General features: G+C 43.7%; 1 protein-coding gene across 2 annotated transcripts in view; it reads left to right on the top strand.

Annotated features, from left to right (window-relative positions):
* The first annotated feature begins 7,853 nt into the window (after nucleotides 1-7,853).
* The window catches only part of zgc:194209 (uncharacterized protein LOC570908 homolog), a 60,238-nt gene continuing 49,730 nt past the window's right edge, over nucleotides 7,854-18,361 (top strand). Inside the window, exons 1-4 of one of the 2 annotated variants that reach the window (XM_055905593.1) lie at nucleotides 7,854-8,044; nucleotides 10,368-10,457; nucleotides 12,499-12,620; nucleotides 15,055-15,153. In XM_055905593.1, the coding sequence (XP_055761568.1) occupies nucleotides 7,962-8,044; nucleotides 10,368-10,457; nucleotides 12,499-12,620; nucleotides 15,055-15,153 (394 nt within the window). In that variant the 5' untranslated portion in view covers nucleotides 7,854-7,961. The remainder of the gene's footprint in view (nucleotides 8,045-10,367; nucleotides 10,458-12,498; nucleotides 12,621-15,054; nucleotides 15,154-18,361) is intronic. The other variant, XM_055905592.1, reaches the window with a different exon arrangement.

Here is an 18,361-nt window from a genome sequence, read left to right as displayed (position 1 = left end):
CATCTCCTCATAGGTTTATAGGAGCATATACCCATGTACCATCTCCTCATAGGTTTATAGGAGCATATACCCCACGTACCATCTCCTCATAGGTTTATAGGAGCATATACCCCATGTACCATCTCCTCATAGGTTTATAGGAGCATATACCCCATGTACCATCTCCTCATAGGTTTATAGGAGCATATACCCATGTACCATCTCCTCATAGGTTTATAGGAGCATATACCCCATGTACCATCTCCTCATAGGTTTATAGGAGCATATACCCATGTACCATCTCCTCATAGGTTTATAGGAGCATATACCCCATGTACCATCTCCTCATAGGTTTATAGGAGCATATACCCCACGTACCATCTCCTCATAGGTTTATAGGAGCATATACCCCATGTACCATCTCCTCATAGGTTTATAGGAGCATATACCCCACGTACCATCTCCTCATAGGTTTATAGGAGCATATACCCCATGTACCATCTCCTCATAGGTTTATAGGAGCATATACCCCATGTACCATCTCCTCATAGGCTTATAGGAGCATATACCCATGTACAATCTCCTCATAGGTTTATAGGAGCATATACCCATGTACCATCTCCTCATAGGTTTATAGGAGCATATACCCCATGTACCATCTCCTCATAGGTTTATAGGAGCATATACCCCACGTACCATCTCCTCATAGGTTTATAGGAGCATATACCCCATGTACCATCTCCTCATAGGTTTATAGGAGCATATACCCATGTACCATCTCCTCATAGGTTTATAGGACCATATACCCCACGTACCATCTCCTCATAGGTTTATAGGAGCATATACCCCATGTACCATCTCCTCATAGGTTTATAGGAGCATATACCCCATGTACCATCTCCTCATAGGCTTATAGGAGCATATACCCATGTACAATCTCCTCATAGGTTTATAGGAGCATATACCCATGTACCATCTCCTCATAGGTTTATAGGAGCATATACCCCATGTACCATCTCCTCATAGGTTTATAGGAGCATATACCCCACGTACCATCTCCTCATAGGTTTATAGGAGCATATACCCCATGTACCATCTCCTCATAGGTTTATAGGAGCATATACCCATGTACCATCTCCTCATAGGTTTATAGGACCATATACCCCATGTACCATCTCCTCATAGGTTTATAGGAGCATATACCCCATGTACCATCTCCTCATAGGTTTATAGGACCATATACCCCATGTACCATCTCCTCATAGGTTTATAGGAGCATATACCCCATGTACCATCTCCTCATAGGTTTATAGGAGCACATACCCCATGTACCATCTCCTCATAGGTTTATAGGAGCATATACCCCATGTACCATCTCCTCATAGGTTTATAGGAGCATATACCCATGTACCATCTCCTCATAGGTTTATAGGAGCATATACCCATGTACCATCTCCTCATAGGTTTATAGGAGCATATACCCATGTACCATCTCCTCATAGGTTTATAGGAGCATATACCCCATGTACCATCTCCTCATAGGTTTATAGGACCATATACCCCATGTACCATCTCCTCATAGGTTTATAGGAGCATATACCCATGTACCATCTCCTCATAGGTTTATAGGAGCATATACCCCATGTACCATCTCCTCATAGGTTTATAGGAGCATATACCCATGTACCATCTCCTCATAGGTTTATAGTAGCATATACCCATGTACCATCTCCTCATAGGTTTATAGTAGCATATACCCCATGTACCATCTCCTCATAGGTTTATAGGAGCATATACCCCATGTAACATCTCCTCATAGGTTTATAGGAGCATATACCCCATGTACCATCTCCTCATAGGTTTATAGGAGCATATACCCATGTACCATCTCCTCATAGGTTTATAGGAGCATATACCCATGTACCATCTCCTCATAGGTTTATAGGAGCATATACCCATGTACCATCTCCTCATAGGTTTATAGGAGCATATACCCATGTACCATCTCCTCATAGGTTTATAGGACCATATACCCCATGTACCATCTCCTCATAGGTTTATAGGAGCATATACCCCATGTACCATCTCCTCATAGGTTTATAGGAGCACATACCCATGTACCATCTCCTCATAGGTTTATAGGACCATATACCCCATGTACCATCTCCTCATAGGTTTATAGGACCATATACCCCATGTACCATCTCCTCATAGGTTTATAGTAGCATATACCCATGTACCATCTCCTCATAGGTTTATAGGAGCATATACCCATGTACCATCTCCTCATAGGTTTATAGGACCATATACCCCATGTACCATCTCCTCATAGGTTTATAGGACCATATACCCCATGTACCATCTCCTCATAGGTTTATAGGACCATATACCCCATGTACCATCTCCTCATAGGTTTATAGGACCATATACCCCATGTACCATCTCCTCATAGGTTTATAGGACCATATACCCCATGTACCATCTCCTCATAGGTTTATAGTAGCATATACCCCATGTACCATCTCCTCATAGGTTTATAGTAGCATATACCCAATGTACCATCTCCTCATAGGTTTATAGGACCATATACCCCATGTACCATCTCCTCATAGGTTTAAGGACCATATACCCCATGTACCATCTCCTCATAGGTTTATAGGAGCATATACCCCATGTACCATCTCCTCATAGGTTTATAGGAGCATATACCCCATGTACCATCTCCTCATAGGTTTATAGGAGCATATACCCATGTACCATCTCCTCATAGGTTTATAGGAGCATATACCCCATGTACCATCTCCTCATAGGTTTATAGGAGCATATACCCATGTACCATCTCCTCATAGGTTTATAGGACCATATACCCATGTACCATCTCCTCATAGGTTTATAGGACCATATACCCCATGTACCATCTCCTCATAGGTTTATAGGAGCATATACCCCATGTACCATCTCCTCATAGGTTTATAGGAGCATATACCCCATGTACCATCTCCTCATAGGTTTATAGGAGCATATACCCCATGTACCATCTCCTCATAGGTTTATAGGAGCATATACCCATGTACCATCTCCTCATAGGTTTATAGTAGCATATACCCATGTACCATCTCCTCATAGGTTTATAGTAGCATATACCCCATGTACCATCTCCTCATAGGTTTATAGGAGCATATACCCCATGTAACATCTCCTCATAGGTTTATAGGAGCATATACCCCATGTACCATCTCCTCATAGGTTTATAGGAGCATATACCCATGTACCATCTCCTCATAGGTTTATAGGAGCATATACCCATGTACCATCTCCTCATAGGTTTATAGGAGCATATACCCATGTACCATCTCCTCATAGGTTTATAGGAGCATATACCCATGTACCATCTCCTCATAGGTTTATAGGACCATATACCCCATGTACCATCTCCTCATAGGTTTATAGGAGCATATACCCCATGTACCATCTCCTCATAGGTTTATAGGAGCATATACCCATGTACCATCTCCTCATAGGTTTATAGGACCATATACCCCATGTACCATCTCCTCATAGGTTTATAGGACCATATACCCCATGTACCATCTCCTCATAGGTTTATAGTAGCATATACCCATGTACCATCTCCTCATAGGTTTATAGGAGCATATACCCATGTACCATCTCCTCATAGGTTTATAGGACCATATACCCCATGTACCATCTCCTCATAGGTTTATAGGACCATATACCCCATGTACCATCTCCTCATAGGTTTATAGGACCATATACCCCATGTACCATCTCCTCATAGGTTTATAGGACCATATACCCCATGTACCATCTCCTCATAGGTTTATAGGACCATATACCCCATGTACCATCTCCTCATAGGTTTATAGTAGCATATACCCCATGTACCATCTCCTCATAGGTTTATAGTAGCATATACCCAATGTACCATCTCCTCATAGGTTTATAGTAGCATATACCCCATGTACCATCTCCTCATAGGTTTATAGGAGCATATACCCCATGTAACATCTCCTCATAGGTTTATAGGAGCATATACCCCATGTACCATCTCCTCATAGGTTTATAGGAGCATATACCCATGTACCATCTCCTCATAGGTTTATAGGAGCATATACCCATGTACCATCTCCTCATAGGTTTATAGGAGCATATACCCATGTACCATCTCCTCATAGGTTTATAGGAGCATATACCCATGTACCATCTCCTCATAGGTTTATAGGACCATATACCCCATGTACCATCTCCTCATAGGTTTATAGGAGCATATACCCCATGTACCATCTCCTCATAGGTTTATAGGAGCATATACCCATGTACCATCTCCTCATAGGTTTATAGGACCATATACCCCATGTACCATCTCCTCATAGGTTTATAGGACCATATACCCCATGTACCATCTCCTCATAGGTTTATAGTAGCATATACCCATGTACCATCTCCTCATAGGTTTATAGGAGCATATACCCATGTACCATCTCCTCATAGGTTTATAGGACCATATACCCCATGTACCATCTCCTCATAGGTTTATAGGACCATATACCCCATGTACCATCTCCTCATAGGTTTATAGGACCATATACCCCATGTACCATCTCCTCATAGGTTTATAGGACCATATACCCCATGTACCATCTCCTCATAGGTTTATAGGACCATATACCCCATGTACCATCTCCTCATAGGTTTATAGTAGCATATACCCCATGTACCATCTCCTCATAGGTTTATAGTAGCATATACCCAATGTACCATCTCCTCATAGGTTTATAGGACCATATACCCCATGTACCATCTCCTCATAGGTTTAAGGACCATATACCCCATGTACCATCTCCTCATAGGTTTATAGGAGCATATACCCCATGTACCATCTCCTCATAGGTTTATAGGAGCATATACCCCATGTACCATCTCCTCATAGGTTTATAGGAGCATATACCCATGTACCATCTCCTCATAGGTTTATAGGAGCATATACCCCATGTACCATCTCCTCATAGGTTTATAGGAGCATATACCCATGTACCATCTCCTCATAGGTTTATAGGACCATATACCCATGTACCATCTCCTCATAGGTTTATAGGACCATATACCCCATGTACCATCTCCTCATAGGTTTATAGGAGCATATACCCCATGTACCATCTCCTCATAGGTTTATAGGAGCATATACCCCATGTACCATCTCCTCATAGGTTTATAGGACCATATACCCCATATACCATCTCCTCATAGGTTTATAGGACCATATACCCATATACCATCTCCTCATAGGTTTATAGGAGCATATACCCCATGTACCATCTCCTCATAGGTTTATAGGACCATATACCCCATGTACCATCTCCTCATAGGTTTATAGGAGCATATACCCCATGTACCATCTCCTCATAGGTTTATAGGAGCATATACCCATGTACCATCTCCTCATAGGTTTATAGGAGCATATACCCATGTACCATCTCCTCATAGGTTTATAGGAGCATATACCCCATGTACCATCTCCTCATAGGTTTATAGGACCATATACCCATGAACCATCTCCTCATAGGTTTATAGGACCATATACCCATGTACCATCTCCTCATAGGTTTATAGGAGCATATACCCATGTACCATCTCCTCATAGGTTTATAGGAGCATATACCCCATGTACCATCTCCTCATAGGTTTATAGGAGCATATACCCATGTACCATCTCCTCATAGGTTTATAGGAGCATATACCCAATGTACCATTGGGCTCTGGTAGGTTGTAGTAATGCTGTAAAGTTGGTTGCCACACTCTGGTAGGTTGTAGTAATGCTGTAAAGTTGGTTGCCACTCTCTGGTAGGTTGTAGTAATGCTGTAAAGTTGGTTGCCACACTCTGGTAGGTTGTAGTAATGCTGTAAAGTTGGATGCTCTGGTAGGTTGTAGTAATGCTGTAAAGTTGGTTGCCACCCTCCGGTAGGTTGTAGTAATGCTGTAAAGTTGGTTGCCACCCTCTGGTAGGTTGTAGTAATGCTGTAAAGTTGGATGCTCTGGTAGGTTGTAGTAATGCTGTAAAGTTGGTTGCCACCCTCTGGTAGGTTGTAGTAATGCTGTAAAGTTGGTTGCCACCCTCTGGTAGAATGTAGTAATGCTGTAAAGTTGGTTGCCACTCTCTGGTAGGTTGTAGTAATGCTGTAAAGTTGGTTGCCACTCTCTGGTAGGTTGTAGAGATGCTGTAAAGTTGGTTGCCACTCTCTGGTAGGTTGTAGTAATGCTGTAAAGTTGGTTGCCACCCTCTGGTAGGTTGTAGTAATGCTGTAAAGTTGGTTGCCACACTCTGGTAGGTTGTAGAGATGCTGTAAAGTTGGTTGCCACACTCTGGTAGGTTGTAGAGATGCTGTAAAGTTGGTTGCCACCCTCTGGTAGGTTGTAGAGATGCTGTAAAGTTGGTTGCCACCCTCTGGTAGGTTGTAGTAATGCTGTAAAGTTGGATGCCACACTCTGGTAGAATGTAGTAATGCTGTAAAGTTGGTTGCTACACTCTGGTAGGTTGTAGTAATGCTGTAAAGTTGGTTGCCACCCTCTGGTAGGTTGTAGTAATGCTGTAAAGTTGGATGCCACACTCTGGTAGAATGTAGTAATGCTGTAAAGTTGGATGCCACACTCTGGTAGAATGTAGTAATGCTGTAAAGTTGGATGCCACACTCTGGTAGAATGTAGTAATGCTGTAAAGTTGGATGCCACACTCTGGTAGAATGTAGTAATGCTGTAAAGTTGGATGCCACACTCTGGTAGAATGTAGTAATGCTGTAAAGTTGGTTGCCACTCTCTGGTAGGTTGTAGTAATGCTGTAAAGTTGGTTGCCACCCTCTGGTAGGTTGTAGTAATGCTGTAAAGTTGGTTGCCACTCTCTGGTAGGTTGTAGTAATGCTGTAAAGTTGGTTGCCACACTCTGGTAGAATGTAGTAATGCTGTAAAGTTGGATGCCACACTCTGGTAGAATGTAGTAATGCTGTAAAGTTGGTTGCCACTCTCTGGTAGGTTGTAGTAATGCTGTAAAGTTGGTTGCCACCCTCTGGTAGGTTGTAGTAATGCTGTAAAGTTGGTTGCCACCCGCCATATTAAGTCCAACATAATAAGAAGAAGCCCGAAGGAAGGAGGTGAGATGATGAGAAACTAATCTGGTTCACCGTTTTATCTGTGGATGAATTGTCGGAGTAGAGGACCTTGTGCATTTCAGGTAAAATAACAACCCAATGTTGATTTCCCAGGATAAATGAGCTAGCAACAGCAAGTTAGCTAGCTAAATAATGTTTTTCAACCTGACCCCAAATGAATATAACTTGTTCAGAGTTATGATATTTCAACCTGTGTGTCCTGTGTCCTGCTGGTGTGGGGCGACAAAATCAACCTGTTGTTTATGAAGCATTCGACAAAATAAAAGTTCACTTGGAAACAGACTGTTCAGTCCCAGTGCCTGTCAGGTGGCTCCCTCTAGTGGCTAAACAATAGTGCCTGTCAGGTGGCTCCCTCTAGTGGCTATAAATATCCTGATAGTTGAGGAAGAAGAAACCAATGTAAATAAACCTCCCCCAGTCCGTCTCACACCTCCCCTTCCAGTCATCTGTCTCCGTGTCCCCTGGATGAACTCTTTTTAAATCACACACACACACACACACACACTGTCTTTCTGAGCTCACACACGCACACACACACTCTGTCTCTCTCAGCCCCCACACACACACACTCTGTCTCTCTCAGCCCCCACACACACACACTCTGTCTCTCTCAGCCCCCACACACACACACTCTGTCTCTCTCAGCCCCCACACACACACACTCTGTCTCTCTCAGCCCCCACACACACACACTCTGTCTCTCTCAGCCCCCACACACACACACTCTCTCTCTCAGCCCCCACACACACTCTCTCTCTCTCTCCCGCAGCGCTCACCAGAACAGACAACAACTTTGCTTCATGGCAGCGAGTCTCACCGGAGACAGGATACAACCGGGCTGTGATCTAACCGGACGGGAGCGAGCTGCAGAGGGATTCACCATGTACGTTTTTACCGGAGTTGTTTTGCTTCGTGATAGAACAATAATGAAGTTACGTGAACGAGTTTCAGCATGAGTGAACTTGTCCCTCAAAAACAAGTTAGTAGAGTCACTGTCTTTTTGGTAGATGGGATACTGCTGGGTGAATGACCACAGTCATGTTTTGGTAGATGGGATACTGCAGGATGAATGACCGCAGTCATGTTTTGGTAGATGGGATACTGCTGGATGAATGACACAGTCATGTTTTGGTAGATGGGATACTGCTGGATGAATGACCGCAGTCATGTTTTGGTAGATGGGATACTGCTGGATGAATGACCACAGTCATGTTTTGGTAGATGGGATACTGCTGGATGAATGACACAGTCATGTTTTGGTAGATGGGATACTGCTGGATGAATGACCGCAGTCATGTTTTGGTAGATGGGATACTGCTGGATGAAAGACACAGTCATGTTTTGGTAGATGGGATACTGCTGGATGAGTGACCACAGTCATGTTTTGGTAGATGGGATACTGCTGGATGAGTGACCACAGTCATGTTTTGGTAGATGGGATACTGCTGGATGAATGACACAGTCATGTTTTGGTAGATGGGATACTGCTGGATGAATGACCACAGTCATGTTTTGGTAGATGGGATACTGCTGGATGAATGACACAGTCATGTTTTGGTAGATGGGATACTGCTGGATGAATGACCGCAGTCATGTTTTGGTAGATGGGATACTGCTGGATGAATGACACAGTCATGTTTTGGTAGATGGGATACTGCTGGATGAATGACCGCAGTCATGTTTTGGTAGATGGGATACTGCTGGATGAATGACCACAGTCATGTTTTGGTAGATGGGATACTGCTGGATGAATGACACAGTCATGTTTTGGTAGATGGGATACTGCTGGATGAATGACCGCAGTCATGTTTTGGTAGATGGGATACTGCTGGATGAATGACCGCAGTCATGTTTTGGTAGATGGGATACTGCTGGATGAGTGACCGCAGTCATGTTTTGGTAGATGGGATACTGCTGGATGAATGACCGCAGTCATGTTTTGGTAGATGGGATACTGCTGGATGAATGACACAGTCATGTTTTGGTAGATGGGATACTGCTGGATGAATGACCACAGTCATGTTTTGGTAGATGGGTTACTGCTGGATGAATGACCGCAGTCATGTTTTGGTAGATGGGATACTGCTGGATGATTGACACAGTCATGTTTTGGTAGATGGGATACTGCTGGATGAGTGACACAGTCATGTTTTGGTAGATGGGATACTGCTGGATGAATGACACAGTCATGTTTTGGTAGATGGGATACTGCTGGATGAATGACCACAGTCATGTTTTGGTAGATGAGATACTGCTGGATGAGTGACCACAGTCATGTTTTGGTAGATGGGATACTGCTGGATGAGTGACCACAGTCATGTTTTGGTAGATGGGATACTGCTGGATGAATGACCGCAGTCATGTTTTGGTAGATGGGATACTGCTGGATGAATGACCACAGTCATGTTTTGGTAGATGGGATACTGCTGGATGAATGACCACAGTCATGTTTTGGTAGATGGGATACTGCTGGATGAGTGACCACAGTCATGTTTTGGTAGATGGGATACTGCTGGATGAATGACCACAGTCATGTTTTGGTAGAAGGGATACTGCTGGATGAATGACCACAGTCATGTTTTGGTAGATGGGATACTGCTGGATGAATGACTGCAGTCATGTTTTGGTAGATGGGATACTGCAGGATGAATGACCGCAGTCATGTTTTGGTAGATGGGATACTGCTGGATGAATGACCGCATGTGGTGGAGGGAGGTGTGGTGGAGGGAGGTGTGGTGAATCAATCAGTGTAGATGAAAGGGAGGAGACAGGTTAAATACATATGTTTAAGCCTTGAGATAATTGAGCCATGGATTGTGTCTGTGTGTCATTCTGAGGGTGAATGGGCAAGACAAAAGATTGTAGTGCCTTTGAACGGGGTGTGGTAGTAGGTGCCAGGCGCACCGGTTTGAGTGTGTCAAGAACTGCAACGTTGCTGGGTTTCTCACACTCAACAGTTTCCCGTGTGTATCAAGAATGGTCCACCACCCAGAGGACATCCAGCCAACTGGACACAACTGTGGGCATCATTGTAGTCAACATGGGCCAGCTTCCCTGTGGAACGCTTTCGACACCTTGTAGAGTCCATGTCCCGACGAATTGAGGCTGTGGAAGGTGGGGGTGCAACTCAATATGAGGTCGGTGTTCTTAATGTTTTGTTCACTCCGTGTATAAGTGATATCTGTTGTGTTGTCTCCTGTCTTCAGGCTGGGGAAGAGAGCCATATTAGTGGTACTGCTATCGGTGGCTGTGGGGGTCTACTTCCTACCCTCACCCATAGACCCTCAGCCTTACATGTAAGTATAGACACACTACATCGGCTCTGATGCTCAGCGGATGTGGCAGGGCTTGCAAACTAATACTCACGTCTGTAGCCATGAAGTGCTTCGAAAAGGGCTGGTCATGGCTCACATCAACCCCAACATCCCGGAAACACTAGACCCACTACAATTTGCATACCGCCCCAACAGATCCGCATATGATGCAATCTCTATTGCACTCCACACTGCCCTTTCCCACCTGGACAAAAGGAACACCTATGTGAGAATGCTATTCATTGACTACAGCTCAGCGTTCAACACCTAGTGCCCTCAAGGCTCATCACTAAGCTAAGGCCCTGGGACTAAACACCTCCCTCTGCAACTGGATCCTGGACTTCCTGGCGGGCCGCCCCCAGGTGGTAAGGGTTGGCAACAACACATCCGCCACGCTGATCCTCAACACTGGAGCTCCCCAGGGGTGCGTGCTCAGTCCCCTCCTGTACTCCTCAGGGGTGCGTGCTCAGTCCCCTCCTGTACTCACCAGGGGTGCGTGCTCAGTCCCCTCCTGCACTCCTCAGGAGTGCGTGCTCAGTCCCCTCCTGTACTCACCAGGGGTGCGTGCTCAGTCCCCTCCTGTACTCCCTGTTCACCCACGACTGCGTGGCCAAACACGACTCCAAAACCATCATTAAGTTTGCCGATGACACAACAGTGGTAGGCCTGATTACCGACAATGATGAGACAGCCTATAGGGAGGAGGTCAGAGACCTGGCCGTGTGGTGCCAGGACAACAACCTCTCCCTCAATGTGATCAAGAAAAAGGAGATGATTTTGGACTACAGGAAAAGGAGGACCGAGCACGCCCCCATTCTCATCGACAGGGCTGCAGTGTCAGGGCTGCAGTGTCAGGGCTGCAGTGTCAGGGCTGCAGTGTCAGGGCTGCAGTGTCAGGGCTGCAGTGTCAGGGCTGCAGTGTCAGGGCTGCAGTGTCAGGGCTGCAGTCTCCACATCACCAACAAACTGACATGATACAAACGCACCAAGACAGTCGTGAAGAGGGCACGACAACGCCTATCCCCCCTCAGGAAACGGAACATATTTGGCATGGGTACTCAGTTTCTCAAAAAGTTCTACAGCTGCACCATCGAGAGCATCCTGACTGGTTGCATCACCGCCTGGTATGGCAACTGCTCGGCCTCTGACCTCAAGGCACTACAGAGGGTAGTGCGAACGGCCCAGTACATCACTGGGGCCAAGCTTCCTGCCTTCCAGGACCTCTATACCAGGCGGTGTCAGAGGAAGGCCCTAAAAAAGGAAGGCCCCAGCCACCCTAGTCACAGACTGTTCTCTTTGCTACCGCACGGCCAGCGGTACCGGAATGCCAAGTCTAGGTCCAAAAGGCTCTTTAACAGCTTCTACCCCCCAAGCCATGAGAATGCTGACCAGTTAATCAAATGGCCACCCAGACCCCTCTTTTTTATGCTGCTGCTACTCGCTGTTTATTATCTATGCATAGTCACTTTACCCCTACCTACATGTACATATTACCTCGACTAACCTGTACCCCCGCACATTGACTCGGTACCGGTACCCCCTGTATATAGCCTCATTACTAACCTGTACCCCCGCACATTGACTCGGTACCGGTACCCCCTGTATATAGCCTCATTACTAACCTGTACCCCCACACATTGACTCGGTACCGGTACCCCCTGTATATAGCCTCGTTATTGTTATTTATTGTGTAGGGGGTTAAGGGTTTTTGGAGTTGAAGGGTTGTGTATAGAGACAGGTTGGTGTTATCAGAGGGAAACAGTTTAGGGGTTAAAGGTTATTGTCTGTCAGATTAGGGGTTAAAGGTTATTGTCTGTCAGTTTAGGGGTTAAAGGTTATTGTCTGTCAGATTAGGGGTTAAAGGTTATTGTCTGTCAGATTAGGGGTCAAAGGTTATTGTCTGTCAGATTAGGGGTTAAAGGTTATTGTCTGTCAGATTAGGGGTTAAAGGTTATTGTCTGTCAGTTTAGGGGTTAAAGGTTATTGTCTGTCAGATTAGGGGTTAAAGGTTATTGTCTGTCAGATTCAAGGGACCCCCTCCGCTCCTGGAGGGCCCGCTGGCTGTCAACACCAGACTACAAAACGGACGCAGGCTGTTCACTGGACAACTACATGGACCAGAATCCTTCACTGCGGACCAGGAGGGTAAGAACTCCTGTCTGAGTTGTCTTTCATTCAGCATGTTTTAATTGAATCCTGTCTGTTTGTCATTCAGCATGTTTTAATTGAATCCTGTCTGTCTTTCATTCAGCATGTTTTAATTGAATCCTGTCTGTCTGTCATTCAGCATGTTTTAATTGAATCCTGTCTGTCTGGTTGTCATTCAGCATGTTTTAATTGAATCCTGACTGTCTGTCATTCAGCATGTTTTAATTGAATCCTGTCTGTCTGTTTGTCATTCAGCATGTTTTAATTGAATCCTGTCTGTTTGTCATTCAGCATGTTTTAATTGAATCCTGTCTGTCTGTCTTTCATTCAGCATGTTTTAATTGAATCCTGTCTGTCTGTCATTCAGCATGTTTTAATTGAATCCTGTCTGTTTGTCATTCAGCATGTTTTAATTGAATCCTGTCTGTCTGTCATTCAGCATGTTTTAATTGAATCCTGTCTGTCTGTTTGTCATTCAGCATGTTTTAATTGAATCCTGTCTGTCTGTCATTCAGCATGTTTTAATTGAATCCTGTCTGTTTGTCATTCAGCATGTTTTAATTGAATCCTGTCTGTTTGTCATTCAGCATGTTTTAATTGAATCCTGTCTGTCTTTCATTCAGCATGTTTTAATTGAATCCTGTCTGTTTGTCATTCAGCATGTTTTAATTGAATCCTGTCTGTCTGTCATTCAGCATGTTTTAATTGAATCCTGTCTGTCTGTTTGTCATTCAGCATGTTTTAATTGAATCCTGTCTGTTTGTCATTCAGCATGTTTTAATTGAATCCTGTCTGTTTGTCATTCAGCATGTTTTAATTGAATCCTGTCTGTTTGTCATTCAGCATGTTTTAATTGAATCCTGTCTGTCTTTCATTCAGCATGTTTTAATTGAATCCTGTCTGTTTGTCATTCAGCATGTTTTAATTGAATCCTGTCTGTCTGTCATTCAGCATGTTTTAATTGAATCCTGTCTGTCTGTTTGTCATTCAGCATGTTTTAATTGAATCCTGTCTGTCTGTCATTCAGCATGTTTTAATTGAATCCTGTCTGTCTGTCATTCAGCATGTTTTAATTGAATCCTGTCTGTCTTTCATTCAGCATGTTTTAATTGAATCCTGTCTGTTTGTCATTCAGCATGTTTTAATTGAATCCTGTCTGTTTGTCATTCAGCATGTTTTAATTGAATCCTGTCTGTTTGTCATTCAGCATGTTTTAATTGAATCCTGTCTGAGTTGTCTGTCATTCAGCATGTTTTAATTGAATCCTGTCTGTCTGTCATTCAGCATGTTTTAATTGAATCCTGTCTGTTTGTCATTCAGCATGTTTTAATTGAATCCTGTCTGAGTTGTCTGTCATTCAGCATGTTTTAATTGAATCCTGTCTGTCTGTCATTCAGCATGTTTTAATTGAATCCTGTCTGTCTGTTTGTCATTCAGCATGTTTTAATTGAATCCTGTCTGTCTGTTTGTCATTCAGCATGTTTTAATTGAATCCTGTCTGTTTGTCATTCAGCATGTTTTAATTGAATCCTGTCTGTTTGTCATTCAGCATGTTTTAATTGAATCCTGTCTGTCTTTCATTCAGCATGTTTTAATTGAATCCTGTCTGTTTGTCATTCAGCATGTTTTAATTGAATCCTGTCTGTTTGTCATTCAGCATGTTTTAATTGAATCCTGTCTGTTTGTCATTCAGCATGTTTTAATTGAATCCTGTCTGTCTTTCATTCAGCATGTTTTAATTGAATCCTGTCTGTTTGTCATTCAGCATGTTTTAATTGAATCCTGTCTGTCTTTCATTCAGCATGTTTTAATTGAATCCTGTCTGTCTGTCATTCAGCATGTTTTAATTGAATCCTGTCTGTCTGTCATTCAGCATGTTTTAATTGAATCCTGACTGTTTGTCATTCAGCATGTTTTAATTGAATCCTGTCTGTTTGTTTGTCATTCAGCATGTTTTAATTGAATCCTGTCTGTCTGTCATTCAGCATGTTTTAATTGAATCCTGTCTGTTTGTCATTCAGCATGTTTTAATTGAATCCTGTCTGTTTGTCATTCAGCATGTTTTAATTGAATCCTGTCTGTTTGTCATTCAGCATGTTTTAATTGAATCCTGTCTGTTTGTCATTCAGCATGTTTTAATTGAATCCTGTCTGTCTGTTTGTCATTCAGCATGTTTTAATTGAATCCTGTCTGTTTGTCATTCAGCATGTTTTAATTGAATCCTGTCTGTTTGTCATTCAGCATGTTTTAATTGAATCCTGTCTGTCTGTCATTCAGCATGTTTTAATTGAATCCTGTCTGTTTGTCTTTCATTCTCCTCCTCAGTGTTTATATGACCTTTGACTGTAAATACCTTTTTAGAACTCCTACCACTGTTATGAGAACCTGTGGCCTGTCTGACCCCTGACCTCTAACCCCTGGCGTCTCCTAGGTAACGTGTACACAGGGACAGTGGATGGGAAGCTGTGGAGGATCCATCAGGAGACTCTAACCCTCATCACCCACATGGGACAGGACTTACAGGAGTGTGGTCAGTAACTAACTAACTAACCAACCCTAACACTAACTAACCAACCCTAACACTAACTAACTAACCCTAACACTAACTAACCCTAACTCAACACCACATGGGACAGGACTTACAGGAGGGTGGTCAGTAACTAACTAACTAACCAACCCTAACACTAACTAACTAACTAACCCTAACACTAACTAACCCTAACTCAACACCACATGGGACAGGACTTACAGGAGGGTGGTCAGTAACTAACTAACTAACAAACCCTAACACTAACTAACCCTAACACTAACTAACCCTAACACTAACCAACCCTAACACTAACTAACCCTAACTAACCCTAACACTAACTAACCCTAACACTAACTAACCCTAACACTAACTAACCCTAACACTAACTAACCCTAACACTAACTAACCCTAACATTAACTAACCCTAACACTAACTAACCCTAACACTAACTAATCCTAACATTAACTAACCCTAACTCATCACCCACATGGGACAGGACTGAAAAAAGGAGGAGGACCTGAATATTTCAGGTGTTCTACTGGAGTGTTACACGGACACTCTTCTGTTGGGAAGTGTTTAGTTGTGTGTGTTCAGGTCTCTGTTGGGAAGTGTTTAGCTGTGTGTGTGTTCAGGTCTCTGTTGGGAAGTGTTTAGTTGTGTGTGTGTTCAGGTCTCTGTTGGGAAGTGTTTAGTTGTGTGTGTGTTCAGGTCTCTGTTGGGAAGTGTTTAGTTGTGTGTGTGTTCAGGTCTCTGTTGGGAAGTGTTTAGTTGTGTGTGTGTTCAGGTCTCTGTTGGGAAGTGTTTAGTTGTGTGTGTGTTCAGGTCTCTGTTGGGAAGTGTTTAGTTGTGTGTGTGTGTTCAGATCTCTGTTGGGAAGTGTTTAGTTGTGTGTGTGTGTGTTCAGGTCTCTGTTGGGAAGTGTTTAGTTGTGTGTGTGTGTTCAGGTCTCTGTTGGGAAGTGTTTAGTTGTGTGTGTTCAGGTCTCTGTTGGGAAGTGTTTAGTTGTGTGTGTGTGTGTGTGTTCAGGTCTCTGTTGGGAAGTGTTTAGTTGTGTGTGTGTTCAGGTCTCTGTTGGGAAGTGTTTAGTTGTGTGTGTGTTCAGGTCTCTGTTGGGAAGTGTTTAGTTGTGTGTGTTCAGGTCTCTGTTGGGAAGTGTTTAGTTGTGTGTGTGTGTGTGTTCAGGTCTCTGTTGGGAAGTGTTTAGTTGTGTGTGTGTTCAGGTCTCTGTTGGGAAGTGTTTAGTTGTGTGTGTGTTCAGGTCTCTGTTGGGAAGTGTTTAGTTGTGTGTGTGTGTTCAGGTCTCTGTTGGGAAGTGTTTAGTTGTGTGTGTTCAGGTCTCTGTTGGGAAGTGTTTAGTTGTGTGTGTGTTCAGGTCTCTGTTGGGAAGTGTTTAGTTGTGTGTGTGTTCAGGTCTCTGTTGGGAAGTGTTTAGTTGTGTGTGTGTTCAGGTCTCTGTTGGGAAGTGTTTAGTTGTGTGTGTGTGTGTGTGTTCAGGTCTCTGTTGGGAAGTGTTTAGTTGTGTGTGTGTGTGTGTTCAGGTCTCTGTTGGGAAGTGTTTAGTTGTGTGTGTGTGTGTGTTCAGGTCTCTGTTGGGAAGTGTTTAGTTGTGTGTGTGTGTTCAGGTCTCTGTTGGGAAGTGTTTAGTTGTGTGTGTTCAGGTCTCTGTTGGGAAGTGTTTAGTTGTGTGTGTGTGTGTTCAGATCTCTGTTGGGAAGTGTTTAGTTGTGTGTGTGTGTGTGTTCAGGTCTCTGTTGGGAAGTGTTTAGTTGTGTGTGTTCAGGTCTCTGCTGGGAAGTGTTTAGTTGTGTGTGTGTTCAGGTCTCTGTTGGGAAGTGTTTAGTTGTGTGTGTGTGTGTGTTCAGGTCTCTGTTGGGAAGTGTTTAGTTGTGTGTGTGTTCAGGTCTCTGTTGGGAAGTGTTTAGTTGTGTGTGTGTTCAGATCTCTGCTGGGAAGTGTTTAGTTGTGTGTGTTCAGGTCTCTGTTGGGAAGTGTTTAGTTGTGTGTGTGTGTGTGTTCAGGTCTCTGTTGGGAAGTGTTTAGTTGTGTGTGTGTGTGTTCAGGTCTCTGTTGGGAAGTGTTTAGTTGTGTGTGTGTGTTCAGGTCTCTGTTGGGAAGTGTTTAGTTGTGTGTTCAGGTCTCTGTTGGGAAGTGTTTAGTTGTGTGTGTGTTCAGGTCTCTGTTGGGAAGTGTTTAGTTGTGTGTGTGTGTGTGTTCAGGTCTCTGTTGGGAAGTGTTTAGTTGTGTGTGTGTTCAGGTCTCTGTTGGGAAGTGTTTAGTTGTGTGTGTTCAGGTCTCTGCTGGGAAGTGTTTAGTTGTGTGTGTGTTCAGGTCTCTGTTGGGAAGTGTTTAGTTGTGTGTGTGTTCAGATCTCTGCTGGGAAGTGTTTAGTTGTGTGTGTTCAGGTCTCTGTTGGGAAGTGTTTAGTTGTGTGTGTGTGTGTGTTCAGGTCTCTGTTGGGAAGTGTTTAGTTGTGTGTGTGTGTGTTCAGGTCTCTGTTGGGAAGTGTTTAGTTGTGTGTGTTCAGGTCTCTGTTGGGAAGTGTTTAGTTGTGTGTGTTCAGGTCTCTGTTGGGAAGTGTTTAGTTGTGTGTGTGTGTGTGTTCAGGTCTCTGTTGGGAAGTGTTTAGTTGTGTGTGTTCAGGTCTCTGTTGGGAAGTGTTTAGTTGTGTGTGTGTTCAGGTCTCTGTTGGGAAGTGTTTAGTTGTGTGTGTTCAGGTCTCTGTTGGGAAGTGTTTAGTTGTGTGTGTGTGTGTGTTCAGGTCTCTGTTGGGAAGTGTTTAGTTGTGTGTGTGTTCAGGTCTCTGTTGGGAAGTGTTTAGTTGTGTGTGTGTTCAGGTCTCTGTTGGGAAGTGTTTAGTTGTGTGTGTGTTCAGGTCTCTGTTGGGAAGTGTTTAGTTGTGTGTGTGTACAGGTCTCTGTTGGGAAGTGTTTAGTTGTGTGTGTGTGTGTGTTCAGGTCTCTGTTGGGAAGTGTTTAGTTGTGTGTGTGTTCAGGTCTCTGTTGGGAAGTGTTTAGTTGTGTGTGTTCAGGTCTCTGTTGGGAAGTGTTTAGTTGTGTGTGTTCAGGTCTCTGTTGGGAAGTGTTTAGTTGTGTGTGTGTTCAGGTCTCTGTTGGGAAGTGTTTAGTTGTGTGTGTGTTCAGGTCTCTGTTGGGAAGTGTTTAGTTGTGTGTGTGTTCAGGTCTCTGTTGGGAAGTGTTTAGTTGTGTG

The sequence above is a fragment of the Salvelinus fontinalis genome, chromosome 39 (assembly GCF_029448725.1).
Source record: "Salvelinus fontinalis isolate EN_2023a chromosome 39, ASM2944872v1, whole genome shotgun sequence".
NCBI lineage: Eukaryota > Metazoa > Chordata > Actinopteri > Salmoniformes > Salmonidae > Salvelinus > Salvelinus fontinalis.
Note: the sequence above shows the minus strand (reverse complement) of the source record. Positions and strands in the feature narration are given on the sequence as shown.